The sequence below is a fragment of the Prorops nasuta genome, unplaced genomic scaffold, assembly GCF_024137725.1.
Source record: "Prorops nasuta isolate Cenicafe-Biocafe unplaced genomic scaffold, Cenicafe_Pnas_1.2 PNAS00018, whole genome shotgun sequence".
Lineage (NCBI taxonomy): Eukaryota > Metazoa > Arthropoda > Insecta > Hymenoptera > Bethylidae > Prorops > Prorops nasuta.
The window spans coordinates 4,836,065-4,860,237 of NW_027116815.1; the positions used below are offsets into that span (position 1 = coordinate 4,836,065).

Here is a 24,173-nt window from a genome sequence, read left to right on the forward strand (position 1 = left end):
ATTCTGAAAGCCCCTTGCCTTTTAGTCGGCATCAATGGAAATACTCCAGCTATTTCTCTGTTTTTCTAATTAAGAGCCAAGGCGACCTATCGGATTCACGACTTTCTGCTTTAGATTCGAACGGACCACGATTGGTCTTGGAATTCACTCGAGCGGCAAATCGTTTGTCAGATAAAACTCAGTATTTTCCAAGATCTTCAACAACTTACTACCTACCAGCATGATCCTCAACACTCGTTCGATTTTACTCGATGCAAAATCATGAATCGTCCATTTAACTTTTCTACTTGATTCGCCTCAAATAAACTTGTCTAATTGAGTATAGTAAGGAAATCTTATTGGTTTTATTATTATTCAATATGGTTGTATAGATAAATAATAATAATAGTCATCCAAGCCACATCAAACGTTTCTCGAGATGTCGGTATAGGGCCGATGAAGAAAGGTAAGATTGACAGTAATAATGCATAACAGTCGTGCAGAGTTGAAAGGATAATTATTTTTACATCTCCTCTAATTACTAATTTCCATATGGAAATTTCGTTTTCATATTTTATTCCATGCTTTGCATTTCTATATTTAATTTCTTGGATTGCCTGGTCCATTCTACATATGTGAATTTAAAACGCATTAGTAGCAGCTGCAGCTGATATTTCTTAAATTTGTAAATTGACAAATTAATTGCTTAAAATGTCAGAATCCAATTATTTCATTGAGTTCATTTAACCATCAAATTGATAATTTATTGATATTTATATTACGTTATTAATTGACAAATTTATTTATTTATAAAGCGTTGCTTGGTGTGGTAGTAACAAGTTTTTGCTCGATATTTTATATTTTCAAATGAATATACTCTTTTTGCAATCTTGTATAATAACGTTTATGAAATTTAGTATTTTGCAAGATAACAATTTTTTGTCATCAGTATTGGGAAGCTTGTTCACTCCCCGAAGACATTCGACCTTTGTTTATTAGCTTTCAATCTCCAGTGAAAGTTAATTTAGTTTCCAACGTAGTTTCTACGACGGATGCCGCCGTTTTTGCTATTAAACGGCGTTCTGGCGCGTTACGCTAATGTTCTGTATTTCTCAGGGAATGCTAGGAAATTTCAAGATGTTCTAGGACATTTTAGGATAATAGGTGATAATCTGATCTGTGCAAAGATGAGATAAAACTCAGTATAACGGTAAATACAAGATTTCGGACATAAAACTTCATTAATTATGTGAATTCTACTGTGACAATAAAATTGCTGCTAAAAAGTCGAGTAATTGAAATTAGGACTCTGTAATTATTAAAGAACTTCATTTGGAGAAAAATCTTTTACCTACAGAATCAATTCAACTCTTATCGAAATATCGTGATATAAGAAAAAAGACTCCCTTTTGTGCGAAATGCGAATAGTTTGCCTAAAGCTGAAGAACGACACTATTTTGGTCAAATCTATATTATCAAGCCTGTATTCATAATATTGGCCCCCCTGCAGCCTCGTGGCCTAATGTTGGACAATCCATTTACCGTGATTAAGCCAGTATTATGGGCCAAACATCGATTTTAACTAAGGTCCAATACTGATACCAAATCTGGCTTGACCTTGGCCCAATATAAATTACCGGTTGTTGGCTTCCAGGCTTGGTCCAAGCAACAATATTTCACTATAAATTTGTTTCTGGTTTGATACAAGTAGTCTAGTTGTTGCTGATATTATCATTTTAGCCTAGACATATTATTTTTTACCAAACCTTGCCCAGGTTTGAAAGAGTGTTACAACCCATACTGGGCCAAGATCGAGCCATCTATCGATTCTCACCCGAATGGCTGTATTTTGAAAGTATAAACTTTCGAAAAACATTTCGTCTAAAAATATAATTTTATAAATTCTTGTGATCTCAACAGTGGTCAATTTTTCCATTATCAATCGCAGCTTGTATCAAGAGACACGGTATAGTGTCTTAAAATTTTGCTTAGTTTTCCACAAACAATACTAATAGTTTAAACTCATAGCTCAATTGCACGATGAAATTATATAAGTTGTCGAAGAAATAATACCAATAAAACGTGCGTGATGGCGGTGATGAACGATGAAGTTAAAAAGTTATACTTAAAGTATACGCAAGTCAGACTAATTGCGTCTTGTGTCTTCCAGGCACCCCTAACGATCCTTCGGGGACCCTTGAAAATTTTCTATCGTCGCCCACGTAAAAAAGCCTCAAGTTTGGTTTAAATATAACTTGTCAGACTTGGTAATGCGAGCTTTCTCTTCGTCATTTCTCCTCAGCGGAGATTTTTATCCAATTTTTTCAGCCCCGTGCTTCAGCTCCATCATCTGATAAAATTGATTAACATCAATCTTCCGTTTATAAATAATTATGAATCAAGACTTGTTACCGCCTTTCACAAACTCACATAATTCTCATCAATCTCGACGATTTTGCGAAAACAAGCTAATTTTAAATCTTATTTATACGTTTTAATTAAATTGAGTACTTGTAAAATACATTAACTTCTGCTTTCGGTCTACTACTGTAACCTAACTTATGTATTTCGTTTATTAAGTTCGTGGCTACAACGCGTGCCTCATTGAGGATAAATATGGCGCAAATTGCACTCGTTTGCCTGTTCACTTTGGGCAGCTTGATTCAAAGTGCATTTTTATGGTTTTCCTTATACAGTTAATGAAAAAATGAATTATTGCGAGCGAGATATAATTTCGGACAAGAAGCGTTCAACTCAACATGCCGTTCCTTCGGTCTAAGATATCCTGATTTAAACTTTGCTGGCCATTCTCGTTAGATATATTCATAGCCAGATGAGATTCGCGAAGCTTCCGCGATGTAGGCGAGGATCGACGCAAAGCTTCAATTCTCGCAGGCACCATCGAACACTTAAAAGGAATAATTTATTACGCTTTTGCGGGAAATCTCATCAATCATCCTGCAAAAAATCCGCAGAGCAAAGTTTCTCAGCGCTGCCAAGGCAATCGGTGTATCTTTAACTCACTTAAAAATCACTTAAATTTCGGCTAACCATTTTTTAATTGGCAGAATTTCGTTTCACTCGCGCCGAATGAATGAATAGGATTCGTAAAAGACGCTAATGCGACGTTCCTTCATAAATTATACAATACCTCCATTAATTCTAAATTGAACGGTTTCAAATCTTGCTTCTCTCCCAGTTGTTAACTTTAACGAGACAATTAAGAGACGATCAGTTTTAATCGGGCAGATCCATTTGTGTGATTGGAAGAAAAAGTTAGAAATCCGGAGAGATTTTAGAGCGACGATTGTGAAATTATGGGACAATCCTGAAATAAACGAGTCGACGATATGGTGAGAAAGATTTTGCTTATATTAATATATAAATAAACCTAAAGAGGGGAAACGGTTAAGTGTTATTGAAAAATTTCACCAAAGACATCTGACTGGATACAAGTTATATAATTTGCGAGATCCATTCATAGCTGGCCGTTGAAAAAAACTGAATGTGCAATGGCGCGAATGCAAATTGAGTGTTCGGGCAGGCGTTCAGCAATTTCCCAGCTTAAATGGAGGAAGAGGGTGGCTCCGGGCTGTAAATGGAATGGAAGGGGGAGGGGGTGGGGGATGAAGGTGGAAAAGGGAGTGGATATCCAGGAAGTCCAACAGGGTATAGCGATCGGTGTAATCAAGTAGGATGAAAGTAATGGTAACCCGTGGCGTGTGTTTCTCTATAGCTCAATTCATGTCAAACGCACGCGTATGGAATATTGCACAATTCAACCTGTTCGAATCGGATCTCGCAGCAGCGGCAGCTTGTCGAGTGTACTCAAGAGCATCGTCGAATTACAAATTACTGATTGATGAGATTGAATTATCATGATATCTCATCGACTTTCCGGTAATTGTGTTGGATCGGCTGAAGTACCACTTTGTGTCTATAGTATGAGCGAACAAAACGCAAGAGCACCCAGAACCCACGCGTCCCCGCTTTATTCAAATCCACATATGTGCCTATATATATATATATATGTGTGTGTGTGTGTGTGTATACTATCAGACGTAAACATATTATTTCGTCACTTTACTCTCACGTTATATAGGAGCTTGGTAGCTGTTGCGCTTTGACTGACAATGATTGACGCCTCGCGTTTGATTTATTCCTCGATGAAATTATCCAAAATTGGCTGGCCGATTAATTTTCCTATTATATTCACATTAGACCAAACTTCGTTATTCAATTCACCGAGATTATCCATTAAATTCATTGAAACAAAATCCATCATCGAGTAAAATTTATATTAATAATTTTAGTGCACTGTGTGCAGGGCTAAAAGAGATTTTTATTTTTAATTAAATGATTGAATCGACATTAGGTGATTTAATTGTATTGCAGAAAATGGTGTAATTGAACGAAATCCAATTTGGTTAACCGGAGCCGTGATGCGCGATTCAAGCTGCGTCTGTTGTTTATCCGAGCTAAGCGACATTGAATGATAAGGACCTTGGTGGATTAATAGGATTTAGTTGGCTGATTCAAAGAAAACCATGACGTTTGTATCGTTATCAAAATAGTATAAATAACGAATTTAATAGATGTTTTATCGAGTGATGTTGCAAATTAATGGTTTTGAGGAAAAGAATCGGGCATTGAGATTATGCAGGACTATTATGACGATGGTAGTCAAATCGACGTTTGTGAATGTAAACCTACATTATTAATATTCGTAGATTATCATCTCCTGCAATAACCAAAAATGTTTCAAACTTTATTCGGAGTACTGTGCTAAATACCATATTTTACGAAAGCTTTTAATTAAATTATTAAAGAGGACTAATTATTCGTTTGAGTATATTAAAATAATACATTTATTAAAGATGAATTCATTATTCTGTAACACGGTCCAAACGTAGTTGAAGGAACTTGAAAACGAAGTACAAGCACATTGATTTCACACCGTTTATGCTTGCGTTCTCCCGGCTGCAATGTCTTCAATTATGTTTACGTCCACTCGTGTCACTTTGTCTGCCATCACCCTAATTAATAAGACGCTGAGAGACAAACGTAACTGTACAGAAAAGGGTAGCGATCCACATCAAGGGAAATTGTGTTTCACTTGCAAGACCCAAGAGGAATTTGATGGTGAATCCTCGCTGTTTTCGGACCGTTAGGTTAACCCTTGTTTATAATGTGACCGATACCCTCCATTTACTCCGTCTACCGCAAATCGAATTTCTCCAGATGTCCACCCAAACTATTCTGCACTGCATAAATTATTACACTGTCGTACCTCGAATTCCATTATACATGCTAACTCCACCTGTATTTTCTAAATCGATCGATCAATACGTCATACAAATTATCCGCTTTGCTTTAAAATATTTTTAACGACTTAACGATCTTGAAAAGTGGAATTTTAACGCATTCGGGAGGAAGCTCGAAGTTGTATCGCTTAAATAGCGGTCTGATTTGTTAGTTTTTAAGTGAGTTGGTTGGCGCAATTTATCATTTGACAGAGAAGGTGATAATACGCGCACGTGCACACCGCGAAACTAAATAATGCTCAAGTGACATTGTAAGGACAACAAAGCGCTTCCGGTAATGGTGCCAGGATCCCGATAAGAGCTCCTCCGCGGTGTAAAGCTATACTCATTCTTCTCCAGTTTGGACAGGGGAGATCCTCCTAACAGTAATTGCGACTACTTCCACAGCCACATGCTGAATTACTCATTTTCCTCTCCTGTACTTCCGTTCATTTACTTTACATCTTATACCCTTTACACTTGTTTGATATGTTCCAACTACAAAAATGGACTTTTGGGTGGACGCCAAGAGTCCTGGTGTTGATCATGGTCTAGTCACCTAGTCTTATAGTATACAACGCAAATAGTTCCAAAGAGTTCTAAAGTGTGAAGCTTCCTAGTAATTTTTTAAGAAATTAAATGCTGAGAAAACGACTCTTTTAGCCTTAATTATTCCTTTCTTAACACGTGTGTACTATATATGATGCTCCAAATGTAAACCTCGATAACATTCCTTTCGTGTACTTCCTTTTGAATGTGATATGTGAGATATTTTTAGTCCTGTCAATGTTAATACTATATCAGATATTTTCATGCTTATATTATTTTTTTCTTTTATGGATATGAAATGAATTCTATACTGGAACTAAGATAATTACAGGTATGGAATTAATATACATATACATGAGTATTTAAAATAGGACAAGGTAGGTTTGTTAATATTTTTTAAAAGTTGCTTAAAAATTCCAACTCGAGAGAAAAGTCTCGAAATTTTTTTACATATATGGATTTTAATAAAGCGAAAATATATATAAGATTTAAATCGGTTAGATGGCAATAGTCTTCAGTCATGAATTAAATTAAACCGAGACTGATGACTGCGAAATTAAAGTTACGATGTCTAAAATTGAACATTTAAAGATAACGAGCTTTGTTGGGTGGGTTGTAACTCAGAAATTCGATGCTTTCAACTTACTCGCGATAGTTCTATTTGTGCGAAGAAAAAGCTTGTTTATCTGAATAGGAAAAAATAGCCGTCCTAGGAGAATTGGTCTTCGAAGTTCTCCAATTATTCTTCTCTACTGTATTAATTGTGTGGACGACGAGGAAGTTTTTGAATAGTTTCTACGGTAGACGAGTTTTTATAACGAGTGTAGTCCTCCTGACCCACTGGCAAACTGGTTGAAGGTGGCCATGAAGGGGGCACTATAGGCTATACTAATATAAAGCTACCCTCGTATCCTAATAGAAAGTCTAACAAGATAAGTCAGCAGTACGTCGAGAAGTGTTAAATTTAGAACCAAAAATTTTTGCTACCAATTTTTGTAGACTCATCTGAAGGGAAGAGTAATTACACTATAGGATTTTAAGAAAATTGCAAGGTATTAATTTGTTTTGCTAGGAGTAATGTGAACGATCAGCGAAGGTGACAAATTTTAAATGGATTTCTTTTCTCATTTTCAAGTTTTCTCCATCGAAGAAGAAGGAGGAGAGTCAACGTCAAAGTGTATTTATCCGTCACGGAAAGCTGCAAGACGGGCATCGTGTACAGACTTCTTTGTGCATTCCCCGAAGTACTGAAGTACTTTAGCTTTTTTTCGTCTTGGCAAGTTTGAAAATCCTAGAAACTGGCACGAGCAGATGCTGCGTCTCGTTTGATCGGGCCTCACAGAGGGTGCCATTAAGCGCTATATTTTCCGAATGTGCTCTCCTGACCTAGCGAGCCTGCAGTAGCAAACACAAGCTAGTGGGTGGGAACGATTGTTGGAAAATGCTGAAAAGTACCGGAAGGATGAAATACGTAAAGAAGCTGACGAGAGGAGCAGAAGGAGGAGTTAAAGGGAAACTGCTGGGAAAGGTTGAGGAAGGAACGTGAAAAGACTCGTGCGGGAGAACGATAACACCGAGAGACAAATATTTCGAAAGAATCGATGAGGAGTGATTGGTAATGGTGAAGAATAATGCGGGGAAGAGTCATAAGTTTCTTAAAATATACCGGGATAATGGCGCGAGGCTTAAAGGAGGATTATAAAATGATTTTTTACAAAAGCGAACGTTCGATGAGAGGCTGGGAGGAAAAGCTGCCAAAGCGGAAAGGATTTAAGGGAAATATTTGAGCGAAGGGAAAGGTTCTGCCAAAGGGTGGAGATTGGGGAGGGGATTGATGATGGCTGGTGTAAGGGGGAGTGGGGATTAGAAAAGGGAAAATGACAGTGGAGGAAAAAGGATGGTGGATTAAAGGGTGAGTGAGGTAAACGTGAAAAGAAAAGAGGTAGATGAGCGAGAAAGAGAGGATGGAAAGTCGCAAGCACATTGGAGTTGCGGAAAAGAAGGAACACTTGAGCTTTTGCCGACGCGGCTATTCGTGCCTTTATAATGGCCCTTGTCTTCGCCACACAATTGCAAATTCTATTCAACCTCGAGGCGACCTGCCGACCAACTTGTGATGGTGTCGTCGTTAAACCTCCCTGTCCTCGCTGCTCCCCATTTCTCTCCCACCACTTTTTGCTTGGCCCAGAAATTTTTTCACTTATCAATAGTATCGAATTTGTCTACCCCCATCCAACCCTTCTCCGTCTCCTCAATGAGTTGCGTCACTATAGTTTCATTCAAGGAATCATCATCTACTTAATTCGGTCATACAAGTTTAAATCACTTATATAAAATAGAAGAGTTAAAGCTATTGTCTGTTTCAGAATAGTCGCTCTTTTAGCTGTTATCAGCTAACTCCAATTGGAAGGTAGCGTCCCAATGAGCGAAGATTAGCCGAGCGATTCACCAATAATGAAGAACTCGTGATGCCAGCGAACTGTGTTCTGAATAATGGAGCTGCAGCTTCGTAACTTGGCTGGTAGTAAACCAGCTCCGTGCAGAATGTTACTGCTCTACCCTCCCACCCCATCGCCCAATTTTACCCCCTCCTCAGCCCTCTGACTCCTTCCTGCCACCAGAACAGGATAAATAATCCAGAGGAGGCAAGCGTGAGGTACCAGCAGGCGTGACGTTTACACGTACTTGGCTATTTACCACCATCCAGAGCATTCAAACTACGTGGCCTGCATCTTTCACTTCGACGTCCCTTCACTGGAATAACGCGAAAAAATGTATCGCATTAAACCTGCGCAAGGTCTTATATTTTACTTAGTTTTCTAATCCATCATTTGTATGGAATATAAATACTGTGGCTGGATTAAAATTATAATTTTAATCAGGGCTATAAAATAGAGCAGTTGGCTATAATTATAATTTATAATATTTTTATGTATTTATAACCACAAAAAAGAAAAATTTGAGCGAAGCTGAATTTGATTGAAGGTTATAATGGGAATATATATATAGATTCCTAAGAGAAATTCAGACATGCAGATAAGGTATCGTGTCCTCGACGCTTTTTCACGCATTCTCATTCATTCGAAGAATCTCTCATTACAGACGCAGTCCTGCTTATCACTAATGCCAACTATTTATATTATTCGTAATTACTTTGAGCCACAGTCAAAGACGAATGCAATTAAGACTAATTTCGAGTCTGGAAGGACAACAAATTTCTTTGCGTAAAACAGGATTCCTTGGTGCTGACTAGGCGATTATCCAACACAATCACCTGCTTTACCGAGGTAATTTTTTGTTACAACATTTTCTTAATTAAAAAGTTCTTCGCTGACTACGGTGCAAACTCTTTCAATTATTTTATTTACTTCGTTATTCTAAGAGCACCTCAAGAGACGAAATTATTTACTGAAATTTTTCCGTAGAATTTAAGTTTACTCAGACTTACCGACATGAATGCAAATTTATCTTTCTTCCCCTTTCGTTCAGTTTACACTAGTAGAATATATATCATACTGATTACGCTAGCCGGCTCCTTATTCGTGAAAAATCGGATTACCCGCAATAAAGAAGTAAAATAGGAAAGAGATCATTGATGGAAATGTTCAATAAGTATTGATGAACACCCAACATAATCTTCAATTGGAATCAATGAGATTTTCAATCTGTTCAAATCCTTCTCTTTATAAGACATCATTTCTCACACTCAGATAGCTAAACCGTGTTTTAATTAATTTCTCAAGGGTATTGAAAATGTATCATATGATAGAGCGTAGGAACATATATATGCATTATGAATTCCAAATGTTGGTACTTCATTAGATTCGTTCTAGATAATATAATAACATAGGTCTCGTAGAGTAGGTGGACCTTCATAAAAAAAGGGAGATTGAAATTTAAGATTAAAAAAGGAAAAGAGGCATATATGTGTTTTTTGTTAATTTCTTTAGAATGCAAAAAGTTCATTGAAAATTTTAATTGGCCTCCACAATGCCTCGTTGGATGACCTTCCACGTTGTGGAATTAAATTCGTTGGGTTAATTGTGTCCGCGGGACTCGTGGTTTGCTTTAATGACGCTTTCCACTGCTGAAGTTCTGCAAGCTCGTCCTCAGGGAGCCTTCGATGCTTCCATCTCTCGGATTTTCTTTCAAACTCCAGTTTACACGCAAGCTTCGATCCATCCCGTTATTAAAGCTTCCTTTCAATGAAAATTACCTACGCAAGGCCAGACAGTTTTTCTCATTACCCACTTGCATCCTCCATGTACAAAACTTCCTCTCCTTCGATATCTATCGTTCGTCACATTATAAGATTTAATTAAATTTTTCCATAGAGTTTAGAGTTTTTACCTATTAAATTAATTAAAAAGTCATTGCCATAAATCTCTAAAGGGAATCCATTTGGTTATCAGCAAACTTCTGCAATAAACAAATTTCAGGAGAATCAGGGGAACAGTGTCAAGGGAAATCAATTGATTTAATCAACATTAACACGTTACTTAGCTCGGGTGTGATAGACCACACAGATTATTTCGCTAAACCGAAGCATCTTCCGATTTTCTGGCCTTAATTCTTCCAAACAGGAACGTTCGTGTTAACAAATTACCCGAGACATTAATTTATTTAATCAATCTGCAATTATAACTGAAACGCTGTCATTCTTCATCAGGATTATCCTATAATCGATTAAAATAAAATATAGACACAATACAGAGAAGCAGACAACAGTATATAGTCTTTATAAGCATTAGTTTCCTTGCATTTGCTATCATCAAGTTTGTCACAGAGTATTTAATGCTTTAGATTCGCATCCTTATTGTAATGACCGACCGAAAAAACGCCAGCACCATGTCCCGCGCATGCGTTTCAGGTATATCGGTTAATGTGCGCAAGCGCAGAAAACCTGAAAGATATAAAATTATAAAAGGACAGGTTCCAGAAAGACTAGAATGGGATGAAAAGCCTTGGAGAAAGCACAAGTCCTCTTATTAGAAGAGACAGCAGAGATGGGAAACCTTGAGGGAAAAGGTTAAACGTTATTCGGTAGTAGTACAACTGATAAAGACCCACCAGTCCCTATATATAGAACGGTATCCCAGCTGCAGGAGGGTAAGGGACAGAGGCTTGCAGGGTGGGAAAAGAGGGTGCAGATCTCGAGCTATAAGAGTGATAAGGATAGCAATATTTTAGGAAAGTAGGGTGTATGGAATGGGAGGGATAGGGCTAGCCAACAGGGTTGAAAAGGGTAAAAAATCTTTAACAAAGTATATTATCACATATCTATATATAGAAAAGAAGAAGCAAGACTTGCATTGGTGGATATATTCCAAAGAAAGTCTGACAAAGATGGTACAAGGCTATAAGGGGGAGAGGGATGAACTGCACGAGTAAAGAAGAGGGGCTGCGCGAATCAATACGGCAATGTCCGCCGGTAACCGGCCAGTCGGGGCTCAACCTTTGCCAGAAACGCAGTTGAAACCCTCGAGAACGTTGCGCACTTCATTGTCGTCCATTAACTCAAAATTCATCTTATCCTCTCAGCATCCTCGCGGTTCATTAAACAATCTTGTGAAAGTGTGATAAGAGCTCCGTTCACGTTCGATTTTGTCAAACAGTTGGCCAATGATAAGTTTCGTCATCTACTTATCAGTCAATTCACCAATTTCGATTGAAATCAATACATCGTTCTAAGAAAAGCACCATAGACTCCTGGGGGTCTGAAGGGAATCGTGCGTCGTTGGTGGTATAGATTTTTTGAATATAGTACATAGTTGTATCTGGAACAACAGTTATCTGGAAGTTTCGAGATCTCCATGAAGTTGCACGAGAATTGAGGAGGACCAGTTTCGAGGGACTGCTGGCTTCTCGGATTTCCTGATTCATCGGAAAGGTAAATTGTGTGAAAAAGGAAAAAAGTGGCAGTATAGCAGCGCGCACGAGGAAACTTCAAGAAGCCCAGCCAGCTTTTTCCAGGGTAACTGACCCTGAGCAACAGGAATTTTGGAGGAGGCTTCCACGAGAGGCTCTTGTAGCGGATGCTTAGACAAAGAAACAGGTAAAGCCTCGCGAATCTCGCCACTAGAAACGATATTAGGAGAAACAGAAATCGTTTCGTAATCCCATTCACGACAAATCTAGGGAATAGAAAGTATTTAGAAAATCAATACGATAATTGAAACTATTGTAACAACGTTTACAAACAAGCCAACAATTTATCCAAACCATTGTATCGATCTTACGCATCGAAGAGGAAATTGAAAAAGAGGAAATTGAATCAACAGAATAATTGAGGGAGCGGAATCAATTATATTATTCCAATCAACAAGGTTGCAACATTTATCCGAAAACAAAGGGCGCTGAAATTGAGGAAACATCGCGAAAGGATTGTCTTAAATGAAATAAACGTGAGGAAGACTGCGTGAAAAATTAAGGCAGGTATAGTTTGTAGGATAAAAAAGTTAAGGACGGAGTGAAAATAAGTAGGAAAACTGTAATCGAGTTTGTAAGAGAGTAAATAATTGAAGAATTGTTGTAGGGAATAGGCGGAATAATTGTAAGTTTTGAGGAGAGGAACAAGGGGACAAATAAAAACAAGAAGAGGATCCGTGCCGGCGGTACGACGATCGAGTTACTGAAGAAAGAAAAAGCCACCCGGCTACTTCGCCGACTGGTGGGTGCCGGTGATTGGTCGTTCCTGACGTATTTATCGAAACACCCCCAAAACGGCAACCCGTCGTCGTCGTGGTGTTGCCGGGGCCCCGCCGTTAGCCGCGAGAGATCGCGAGAAGGGAGCTCCCCGTGGGGGTCTTCTTTGTCGGCGGATTCCTCAAGTTCTACGACGACGAGGTCCGCAGGAGGAACAGCTGCCTCAGCTTGCTGGAGGCCCAGTGAGATGGAGGAGAAGTCCTCGGCGCGTTTCTCCGAGTACCTGTTCGCCAAGATGGACGGGCAGGATGTCTCGGCCTCCCAGGGTCCCCGCAAGGTGACGGCCGACACCAGAAAGTGGTTGCGAGAAAACCTACTCCTCATGATCACCCTCTCCGGTGTCCTGCTTGGGGTCGTTCTAGGTTTGTTTTCTTTTTTTATTTCCCATCAGCCTTCACTGCAGAATTTATTGCCATAATTTGTAACGGAGAATGATGAACGCCGAGTACTCTCGTGCAACGCCAAGAACTTTCGAGATTCCCCAATTAATGCGTTTAGAAACCTTATCTGATTGCTAACCTTTAACGGGATAGCTCTTATGTAACGCACATTTTTCAAGCTGGTCGTTTTATCAAATGCAGGAACGCTTTTTTAGCTGTCCAATGAACGGTTCTTGGAAGTAAGGTTCAAAGCTTTGTAAGAAACATATAAAGAGGTGATTAAGAAGCCTCTATAATCATACAGCGCATAACCCTTCGTAACTCGCCACGTGCGCCACGTTTCTGTGTTGACTTTCACGTCGACAATTGGCATTAACGAGAGCTTGTATTTTTTTCGTACGTTTTTTGATTTCGTGGTAGAAATAACATATAGAGGATTCATTAAATGAACGAATGAATTGCCTCACTTTAATAAAAATATAGTATTAAATCGTTGAAATTTTAAAATTTAACTTAGGTTTATAGTAGTAGATTTATTTTTATAAATAATAAAGCAGAAAAGTAAATGTTAGGAAATTCCTCTAATAAGAAACTTTGCAAAGGGCATTAAGGAGTAAGCTTGTCAGTATAAAGAATAAAGGAGTAGGCGTGGTAGAAAGAAAATATTGTTGAGTGCAATAAAAGGAAGAAAGAAACGATGTGTAGAGACCATAAGAACGTAACGAGCAAAAGGAAACCTATCGTAGCCTTGAAATACCGAAGGCTTATGAGCTTTTAAGTACAAGGAATATAGTACATTTATCGATCGCACAATTATCCTAGATTATTCCATAATAAAGCGAACAAATAAGATTCGATGACTGGACGATCAATATTTTCCTTTGAACAAATCGCATAAAGTCCATTAATAAAAAATAATTGGAATGATAATCAATTAGCTTAGGAAACATATTAAGTAAATTTGTCGTTAAAAAATATGAAAAGTAGTGAAAAATATAATTAAGTAAAAGGATTAAAGTACTACTTATTATAAGAATGAAATGAGTTAGCAAGATTAACGGACGATAGCTGAATGAGCTCTAGTTATTTTAAGAGTTCAAGGAGATGATGTAATTTTAATTAGTCTTGTTAGTCCTTTTCGTTGATATCTGAATGCTTTAGCCAATGGATAGTATAGAAGCTTGACATATTCATTAATATTGATCCTCCTCAGGGTTTGGTCTCCGACCCTTGGCGCTTGGTGCTGATGCGGTAATGTTAATAAGCTACCCTGGAGAGCTTTTCATGAGGTTGTTAAAGCTCATGATTTTGCCCTTGGTGATCGCAAGTCTTATATCAGGTGAGTTTCTCAACTCGGTCTTAAAAAACGCGATGCTTTACATTACTCGCAAAATACCGTGAACTAAATGGATTTGAGAAAAGCTTCGTGTAAAAAGGATATAATTGTTTCATAAGAGAAACGGAATAGTGTCAGGAGTGACAAAAATAAGTTCTTACTTTGCTCCCATTTCAGCATAATTGGTATAACGAACGATTTCAGGCTCTGCAAGCTTAAATGCTAGAATGAATGGAATGATAGCGGTGCGGACTTTGGTGTACTTTATACTGACGTCTTTGCTGAACGCTATACTTGGCGTCATTTTGGTTCTGATTATTCATCCTGGTAATCCTGGAATTAGAGAATCGATTGCACCGTCGACGCAAGCACGAGCCGTGAATATTCTGGATAGCCTGTTGGATCTAGGAAGGTACATTAACATTTTTTAATTTTCTTTTTCTCGCCTCTCTCTCTCTCTCTCTGTCTCTGTCTCTGTCTCTGTCTTCGTCTGCCTCACCACTCCTTGATCTCTCTTGCTCACTCTCTCCAATGATGCCTCTTCTTGCCAAACTCTCTGTATCGATTACACCAGCTGCTCCACTTTCCTCAACTTAGACTCTTCGTTACATGCGCCGTTTCACCGCATTATTTCCGTTCTGCGTGAATTTCCTGCCACGAAATCATTATGAAAATTTTACTTTTAATCAAGAAGATTTAAATAAAGATTTCTAGGTCATATTACTTGAACAGGAAATAACAAAACTATCAAAAATTTTCTAAAAATTCAATCTGTTTTATCTTTAATTCTTTTTCCTTTTTTTATTAATTAGACTTGATTGGTGGATTATATTGCAGAATTGTGAAATGTTGCATTTAGTGTAGGTTTTTAAATATTAGACATTGGCTGGCAACGAACCAATATGTAATATCTTCTGTAGAATCATTTACGTGACCAGCTGAATTAACGAGGTGGCAACTAATCCCAGCTAAGGTATTAAGGTCATTCGGTGTACCGCGGTATGTGAACTCCAGTGAGTTTGTTAGATCGTGCGCACCGTGGCAAAAATAGAGGAGAATCGATTGCACGTGTTTTATTCATATAGACTTGACTTAAATCTATCGCGTTTAAGGTACTCGTAAAATTACTCGGTCGGTAGTCCTAAAATATTTTACTTCGTCAAGAGTCTCTTAATTATTAAAGAATAATATGAATAAATGATTGAAATATTGAATATTTCCAAACTTATTTACCGAACGAGTAATTTTATCATACATTATACATTTTAATAATAAATTCAATAAGAATATGAAAAAGACATTATTTTGACATGAAATTCTCGCAAAACTCTCAATCCACCACCTATTTCCAGCCTCATTCCACGATTTCAAATGCTTCTCACGTTTTCAGGAATATGTTCCCCGACAATCTCTTCCAGGCAGCATTTCAACAGGTAAAGTATAATTTCTGAACCGAATCCAAGCAAAAGTTTGTGTTTTCTAAAGTTTCAATTTTGGATTGGTCCGTGACCTTATTGATTTTTGGATACTCTTAATTATAATATCAGCAGGACTTTGACAAATGAAATGTTTTCAGGCCCATACGGTTTATGTACCAAAGAAGCTACCCCAACGAAACATGACTGACAGTATTTTGTCCACTGAAGTGGACGTTGAGGAGGAAGAGTTGATAAGGGTGATACAATACAGAAGTGGCACTAATACACTAGGGATTGTTTTCTTCTGTTTGGTCTTCGGTACCTTCTTAGGGACACTTGGAGAGAAGGGACAAGTAGTGATTGATTTCTTCAAGGCTGTATTCGAAGTCATTATGCGAATGGTCTCAATGGTGATGTGGTAAGTAAATTGTGTGCTTCTAGTAAACAAGTGTCATGATAACGATTAATGATTACAAGCCTCTGAGCTGAAATACACCAGTCTGCTGTTGTGTAAAGGAAATTGATTAAAATGAATGATTTTTAGGATGACCCCAATTGGAATAACCTCAGTGATAGCTGGCAAGATTTTGGGAGTGACCGATCTTGGCTTGGTGATGTCCCAATTGGCTTGGTTCATCGTGACTATCGTGATTGGCGTGTTTTTCTATCAACTCGTGATAATGCAGCTGATCTACTTGGGCTTCGTGAGAAAGAATCCCTTTAAATTCTACGCCGGCCTCGCCCAGGGCACCCTCACCGCTTTCGCCATGGCCTCAACGTGAGTCGTCGACCTTCGAAATCCAGCCCGACCTTCGAGATTCCATCAAGCCTGCCTCACGGGGCCTCGGTCGTCATCGTCATCTAGTTCTAGTTCTTCTCAATTTTTGTTCTTCTCGCATTTTTCATTCATTCCTAGCTTTCCTCATCTTTTTACCATCATCGTATGAATCCTCTTCAGCTACTACTACTTTATCGCGTTTTTGTTTTGTTTCGTTTCCTTTTTTCTCCTTTCTTCTAACGCCTCGACGTTTGCTCGATCTGGACACGTTCACGTGACGACCCTGTGCCTTTTACCTGTAGTTCCTTACGAAAGGGGATGATGAATCGCGCGGGAGAAAAAAAAGTGCCGGTTTTACGTAGAGATTTTTCGGGAACGGTGGGTCAGCGAGCATTGTTGAGCAATTGAGAGTTGAGACTTGACAGTTGTATCATACGAATCTCGATTCATAGAGACAATATGTTTCAGCCAGCCGAGCGGAGGCTTTGAGAGGCCGTGGTCCCCGAATCCCATTATCCTGTTCTCAGCTTTGCACAGCGTTCGCTGGTGAAGTGACCTTGGAACTCTCAATGCCAAGCCTCGAACGCTGTGAAGGGTTGGTAGATCCTACGTCTCATCCCCCAAATCCATAAAGTTCGACATCTCACACAGTTCTCAATAATATTAACGCGTTGCTCGCAAGGAGAGCTACTGAAAAGACATTAAGAATAAAGAGAAACAGACACACAAAAAGCTAAAAGAAAGAGAAAAAGAGAAAGAGAGAGAGAAAGAGAATGGGAGAGAGGTATGCAGCTCCGGGTGGCACTTAGGATGTTGAAATCACCGGTTTCCTTTTTGAACTTCCGTTTACGCAGAGACGCAGAACTTTTAATTTCCTATCGAGTTCGATCAGAGAGTCTGCTGGGACCGGAAGTTCAGGGACGTGAGAAACCAGTCGATTAATTTTATAATTGTAGACCATTTTAATAGGAGCTTATAATTCATTTTAAGCCATTTGATCGAAACAAGAGAATTTAATGATACGAGTGAATGGTTCGATGAGCCCTGGTATTTCTTAAACCGGAAGTCGACTGACTCCGTGTCACCTGGACTGATTTTTGGTATGAAAGTCTGAATTGGTTGGATCCTTGCAAAATAATAGTTCACCTCTTCTTCCAATATTAACCTCGATTCAACGAAAGGGGAAGCGAAAAGGAGGATTCCGCCAACGAAGGTTTTCATGCTACATGCTATTTTTAATGTGGTCTATTAATGTACTTTTTACCTCATTCGTAATTGGGAAAATATCGATTGCTCGCGTCAAATTCTCATACATCTTACAGGTGTTTCAAGGACGTCGATGACTGGCGAGTGCTGCTGATCCACTTTTTAATTCTTTCTTTCTAGATTCACGAAATGCGCGTAGCAACGATCATTTTCCCAGTTCGAACGTCTCCAATCCAAAGCTCCCTTCATTATATACCCTACCTTGCTCAAATTCCTCTTTCAGTTTTCCTTTAAAACTTCACAATATTCGATGTGCATAATTTTTGTTGAGTTTCATCTCGATTTATCCTTCCAGCTCCCAGATTACCAATCTTTCACACTTTTAGTACAGCAAAGATGTCTAACTCAAGCTGATATCTCAGTGGATTAACTTTTTCCAGAGAATGACCTGCACGACTCAAAAGTGAACTGAGACTAAAAGAAACTGTGTTCTCAATGTGCCTGAGGTGTATGATATCCGATGATATATTAGAACACGCGTGGCCTTTTGCAGGTGGTTCATCCTTGGGTGAGAGAATGAGGGTTGAATGGCGAAGAATGAATGCGTGAAAGTTGAAAAAAAAATAGGGGTGTAAAGGAGTGGGTGAATGAGAGTGAAAGGCTATGAGGGGAAGGAGGGAGGGGGGGGGGAGAAAGGAGGACGAAAGAATGACAGATCCAAGAAGTCTTTCTGGTAAGTATACAAAGGCCGCAGAAGAGGAAGAAGAAGAAGAGAACTTTTGGTCTGTTGCAGGACTCTACCATCTAGACCGACCATGCCAGGCTGCTGATAGTTTAACTAATCTCACCGTTCATTTTCAGCTTATCCTCAAGGTCATTCTGGCTCGTTCTCTCTCTGCCCGTTCAATATTTGTAATCTCGATAAATCTTAGGACTTTTAATTCTGTCTCGTGTTTTCTTTATTAAGCCCTCGCGTCTTTATCGTTATAAGTTCATTTCCATTATTATATACCTCGTAGAATCGCATGGCTTGCATTCAAGTATCACTTCCGCCATTGTTCATCGTAAAACTGTAAATCCGTTAGGACTCCTATTTGATATCCCTGCCACGCCAGAATGACCAAAAAAACCCTAAGCCAGCAGTGAGCACCTGGAGCAACTGCCCCTTCTAACATCCGTCATTGAGCTATTCCCGGTCTCTCCTAACCAAGTTTTGTGCAGGGCCGCCGCGCTTCCGGTAACCTTCCGCCTGATGACGGAGAAACTCAAGGTCGACCCTAGGGTTACCAGGTTCGTTTTACCGATCGGTTGCAACATTAACATGGACGGTACCGCGCTCTTCGTCGCAGTTGCCAGCATCTTCATTGCACAGATGAACGGCATTATCCTCGGATTCGGAGAAATCATAACGGTGATGTGAGTTTGAAATGTTTATTATTTTTCAGATACAATCAATCAAGTTACATCTAATCTAAAAAAATTATTAATCTATCTACCCTTCTCTAAAATTAATTTATTAAAATAACATATATTTTGTCAGATTGACTTCAACCGCTGCGTCCGTTTCATCAGCATCAGTTCCTAGCGCAGCTCTAGTTCTGCTACTGGTAGTTCTTAGCGCCATAGATGCACCTGTGCACGATGTTTCTCTCCTTTTTGCAATTGACTGGTTTGTGTAAGTATATCGTTTATAAGAGACGCTTTATGAGAGTCCTCCATTTTTTCAAAGTAAAACAAGTACGAAATTCATAACAAATAGAAAATGATTTGTTATCAGGGATCGCATTAGGACCACGAATAACATGCTGGGTGATTGTTACGCAGCTGCTGTAGTTGAACAACTTTCAAAGAAAGAACTGATGGCGTTGGATGCGGCTGCTTATCAAGTAAGAGATACAAGTATTGTCATATTGAACGAGACTTATAGAACAAACTATTGACTTTGAAACCGTGAATAAATTTCAGTCTGAAACTGTCTTACCTACCACGATTGCGAATGGCTGCATTTCCGCCAATAGGGTACCAGACCCGGATACAGTGGTCGTGGAAATGCAGGATGATACCAGGATAGCAGCAGGCCTGGCCAAGTAAACAAGCTTTTTGGTAGGGCTAGGCTATCACTTTAAAAATCATAATCAATCATAAAAAAGTTCACAACTCGACCATAGAATTCCTATCATGATTAAATCTCATTCATCAATTATTTATTGTTTTTTCTCACGTATTTCCTTTGGACTATTTCCTTCACTAGCATTGTTTTCATTTCACTGCCAGTAGAAAAAAAAATGTATAAGCTTGAAAGGTAAATTCTACGTTAAATTCAACACAGGGATCGGTTCCCGTTTAAATCGACTCTAATATTAGACAGTTTAATTTTGGAACAACGAAGAGCTCCGTTTAAGCTTAATCGCGTGAGAATATCAGTGTCCTATAGAATTTTTCTAACTGCACGTATATCTGATACTACTGCAACATGTGCGATCTAGCATTGATTGTTCTATGTTCGCTAAGTAATCGTTGAGCTATAGGATTCTCGCACGAGATAAGAATCGATTCCTTTCATCCAGTAGTATCTACGAATCACTAGAAAATTACTGTATAAATTATGCATCCTCTATTCGATTTGGTATACGCGCATACTGCAGCGAAAGAGTAAACAGTCGTACACCTTTGATCATAAATACACTCAATTGGGTATAAAAAATGGTGCATTTTATCAAGGTATACTACTTGAATAATCACGCGATAGGAAAATAACTGTCCTGAAGGAATCGATACATCGATTAGCTTGCGTAACGTGCTGCAGCTTTATCAGTCGTGAAGATTATGAAAGGTCGAGGAAGGACTGCAGAATCGGTAAAGACTGAATAACGTTAGAAGAGCTTTGCTTATAAAGTTGGCACATGAAGAGATTAAAATAAGAAAAACGAGCATATACGATCATAAGCATATAAAAGTATAAGCTATATGGATATAAAGTTGTCAGCCAAGGCATCTCCATTCCCCATCTGTCATTCAAGTTTATCTTAAGATCTTTTCCGGTTTTGTATACTCGAGAGGCAAATAGACCTGATTGCAAGGTAGCATAGTGATTTGTTTTCCACCTGTTGCACCTTTCGTCGAGCTGCTTATCGCTAGATAAGTCTGCGCGGGTACGGATGTCTTTCATTAAGCATATTTTTTGGTCTGTTTCAGCTTGAGCGTGTTGCAAATTCCCAGGAGCGTGACTGAGGAGACGGTCTGACTAGTGGTTAGTCGGACGGTTTAGCACGCTAATCGCCCAGAATCAGCCGAACGAGGCTTTCAGGATCGAAAAAGGGTACTCTCTGGCATGCAAATGTCATTTTTTCCGCGAGACACACAGCTTTCCCATCGAACCCTGTGATCGTGAAAATTTCTCGCGTACCTGCAATTCCACTACACGTTGGTTCGTTTGACGTTTGATCAACATGTGTTTCCAATCCTCGAATCCTACAATTTTATTAAAGCGCTATATATTTTTCTTAAGTTTCGCTATAATAAACTTTTTCTTTGATCCTCCGATAGTACTAGAACGACTGAGAGCAGGAGCAGCGTTAAGTTTTCACGACCTTGTCAGGGGAGCAGCTGTGTCTCTCGAAGAGTGTTAAAAGGTTCCAATTAAGTTTATATTGTCGCATTTGTCAATGTACTAAAATCGTGTAGCAATAAGCTGACGAGATGTTTTTTCATGGGTATATTAACTAAGCTGCACCGTAAATTACGCAGCTTTTTATCGATAAGCAGTCGTAGAAAGTATACGTAGCTAACTTCGGGGAAAATTATTGGACAATAATTTTTCACCGAGAGTGACAAAGAGGAAAAGTGCTTTCTACGTGTCACTGGCTTATTGAAAATTCAATGAATTTGAGTCTGAACTGGAAAGTCTCGATCGGATACACATCGAAAGGGTTTAGAATTTTTGTAGAGGTTAACTCTGTGCATACGGATCGATTCGATATGGGAAAAGCGAAATATGCGATGTTCGATCGCGCGAGTAGCGTCAAATGTGGTGCCTTATATTTGAGCACCTGCGAATCGGGTGCGTTGAAAGTAATGGATCCTAATGTGTAGCTTTCTCTGTGTTCTCTCAAGCTGGCTGGGTTAGTAGTACACAAGTTCTTTCGAAACTTTAGGCACATCGAAAGGACATTCATTCCTGTCAATCCAGTAAATTTTGTGCAAAGGTTCCGAGCACTTATTTCGAAGGGGAATTCAAAGCAGTGCTATCAGTAAGAATGAATTAGCGGTGATAAACATTAAAATAAGACACGGTATAGAGATTATTAGCTCAAAATATTCGTATGTATTTTTTGACGAGAATCATTTGCATTGTAATTAATTTTAGACGATTATTTGCTCAATAAGATACGTAATGGTGAATTTGAATTTTTTATATAACAGCGGGGTGAGACGAGAAAAATAAAAGTTGTATATAGAGTGACGCGATTACGGTATAAATTTGTATATACTATATATATATATTATGTATAGGTTCGAGATTAGTTAATTATATCGTATATATTTGATTGATTAAGGGAATAGTTTTCCAAATCGAGATCTTTTCTCATGGGACTTTCTTCTATCATTGGTTTCGAAATATCTGCTCGGCGGCTTCAATGTTACAAATCATATGTAGCTTATCTTCGCAAGGCCCACCCGATTTCTTCTGGCGTGTTCGCGATCCGTCGCAACCATATCGGGAACAAGAATCAAAAGTTAACTTTGAATGTTTAATGCATAGTGTTGTTCAATCGGTAATACAGTAGGACCACTGCTCTGCTATTGTTAGCAGGGCAATTATTAGATTTATTAGACCATGATGTATCTATTTCCTGAAAGTCATATCGAATTCTCGCGGACCACGCACGCGCGTTTTAACACCCAGTCATATTAAAGAAATACGGCCAGAGCCTCTCGAATCCAATTTTCCAGTCAATTTTACAATTCGACAAACATCCTCCTGCCAATTTACCTAATTTCAAATCACCCTTCGCAGTAATTCTGCGCTAGATCGAAAGTCAATATAAGGATCGAGAGGTCTTCTGGGTATTCGCGAGAAGACTGATGGCCAAGTCGGAATGTAATAATATGTAACGATGATCGGAAGAGAATTGACGAGAAATATATCATGAAAATAAAAGGGTAAATTTTAACTAAATCATTCATTAGGCTAATAAGCGAGCAAGCGCGACCTTGTTACTCGAGACTGTTTCGAGAACTGAGATAACGAAGGAGTTGCGATTAACGATATGTAAATAGAAAAGAACGAAAAGTTCCGACTTGGCCCATCGTTTCATCAAGCTCCGCTAGATAGGTTTAAATCGCCTTCCATATTAGTATCGTATCCCTTTGTAGCATAGCTCGAACTAGGGAAACCGTAATTCCGGAGAAAAAGACCCGTTCAAGGTGACGCATGAGCAGGAAGGTCAACCAAAGTTGAGTTCCTGTCGTAACAAGACTGGATAAGATGAGTCTCTCGTATTAATGATATTAATTGATTAATTAATTAATAATGATATTAGTAAGAACAACAATAACGATAATAATTAAAGGGGATGAAGAAACATCGGCTAATTAACAGTAAGCGAATTCCTAAATGGTATCGCTGGTTATGTAGGTTATGTTATCCTTAGCGTTATTAGCTAGGTTATTTACTATAGCTAGGTCGATGCGTGTTTCATCGTAGAGGCTGTTTCAATGTACAAAACTGTTCGATGGCGTATACATACATATATATACATATATATATATATATATATACCAGTTGTCAGCCTACCCTTGGGTGGATGCTGTGATCACGCTGCAGTGCTAGTGCTGTCCTTATATTTTCTCTCTCCTCCTCCAGAGCAATCTGGGGAGGGGACCAAGTGATATGCCAGTCATAATGACCTTCACTGCCCTGTAAATAAAATCCAATAAAAGGCGATAAAAATGAAGTACATAAACACGATGAGACATCCATCTAAGCTAAATAGTTCCGCTGTACGTCATGTTTATGCTCTTTGTCTCTGTCGTCTTTCATTTGATTTTTATAACAGGTCGCCCGCCGTCAGGTGAACGAGAATAATTAGCAAATATCAACACAAGAGAGGTTCCCGAGTACAAATCAAGCGAGGGGTTCATTTAGAGTAATTGTACAGTTAACGAGGCGTAGAAAGTAGTTGAATAGAGACCTGTTAACTCAGTTACCTGTTTTTCTGGTTCACCTGAATCATTCTGGTTCATACCTCAACGTGCTACACACTGTTCGGATACTGTTTTGTATCTGATATGCTGAGCTCGTTTAACGTTTTTAAGCAGGATCTTGTCCTGCGGACGTAGGACGAGCCAACAGAGACAAGAAGAATCTTAATAAAGTATCCAAAGACTACGTGTTAATGTACCTTTAAGGCTCAACGTGTTGTATAACAAGATGCAGGTTTATACGTGATTGCTGGTCTATCATTTATTTACCCTGCCCATGTCCTTCCCTATTACTCCTTACATTTATTAATCAAT

General features: G+C 38.8%; 1 protein-coding gene across 2 annotated transcripts; it reads left to right on the forward strand.

Moving 5' to 3' along the window:
* Positions 1–12,369: 12,369 nt before the first annotated feature.
* On the forward strand, positions 12,370–24,105 carry Eaat2 (Excitatory amino acid transporter 2). 2 transcript variants are annotated; one of them, XM_066737964.1, is made up of 11 exons: positions 12,370–12,898; positions 14,130–14,255; positions 14,457–14,664; positions 15,643–15,685; positions 15,829–16,088; positions 16,215–16,448; positions 18,876–19,070; positions 19,195–19,329; positions 19,432–19,540; positions 19,620–19,741; positions 20,850–24,105. In XM_066737964.1, exons 1-11 carry the CDS (start codon positions 12,724–12,726, stop codon positions 20,896–20,898), a joined length of 1,656 nt encoding a protein of 551 aa, XP_066594061.1. In that variant the 5' UTR covers positions 12,370–12,723; the 3' UTR covers positions 20,899–24,105. The 2 variants fall into 2 exon arrangements, with proteins under 2 accessions (XP_066594061.1, XP_066594060.1); XM_066737963.1 differs by having other exon boundaries at positions 12,581–12,898; positions 19,620–19,757.
* Positions 24,106–24,173: the final 68 nt, after the last annotated feature.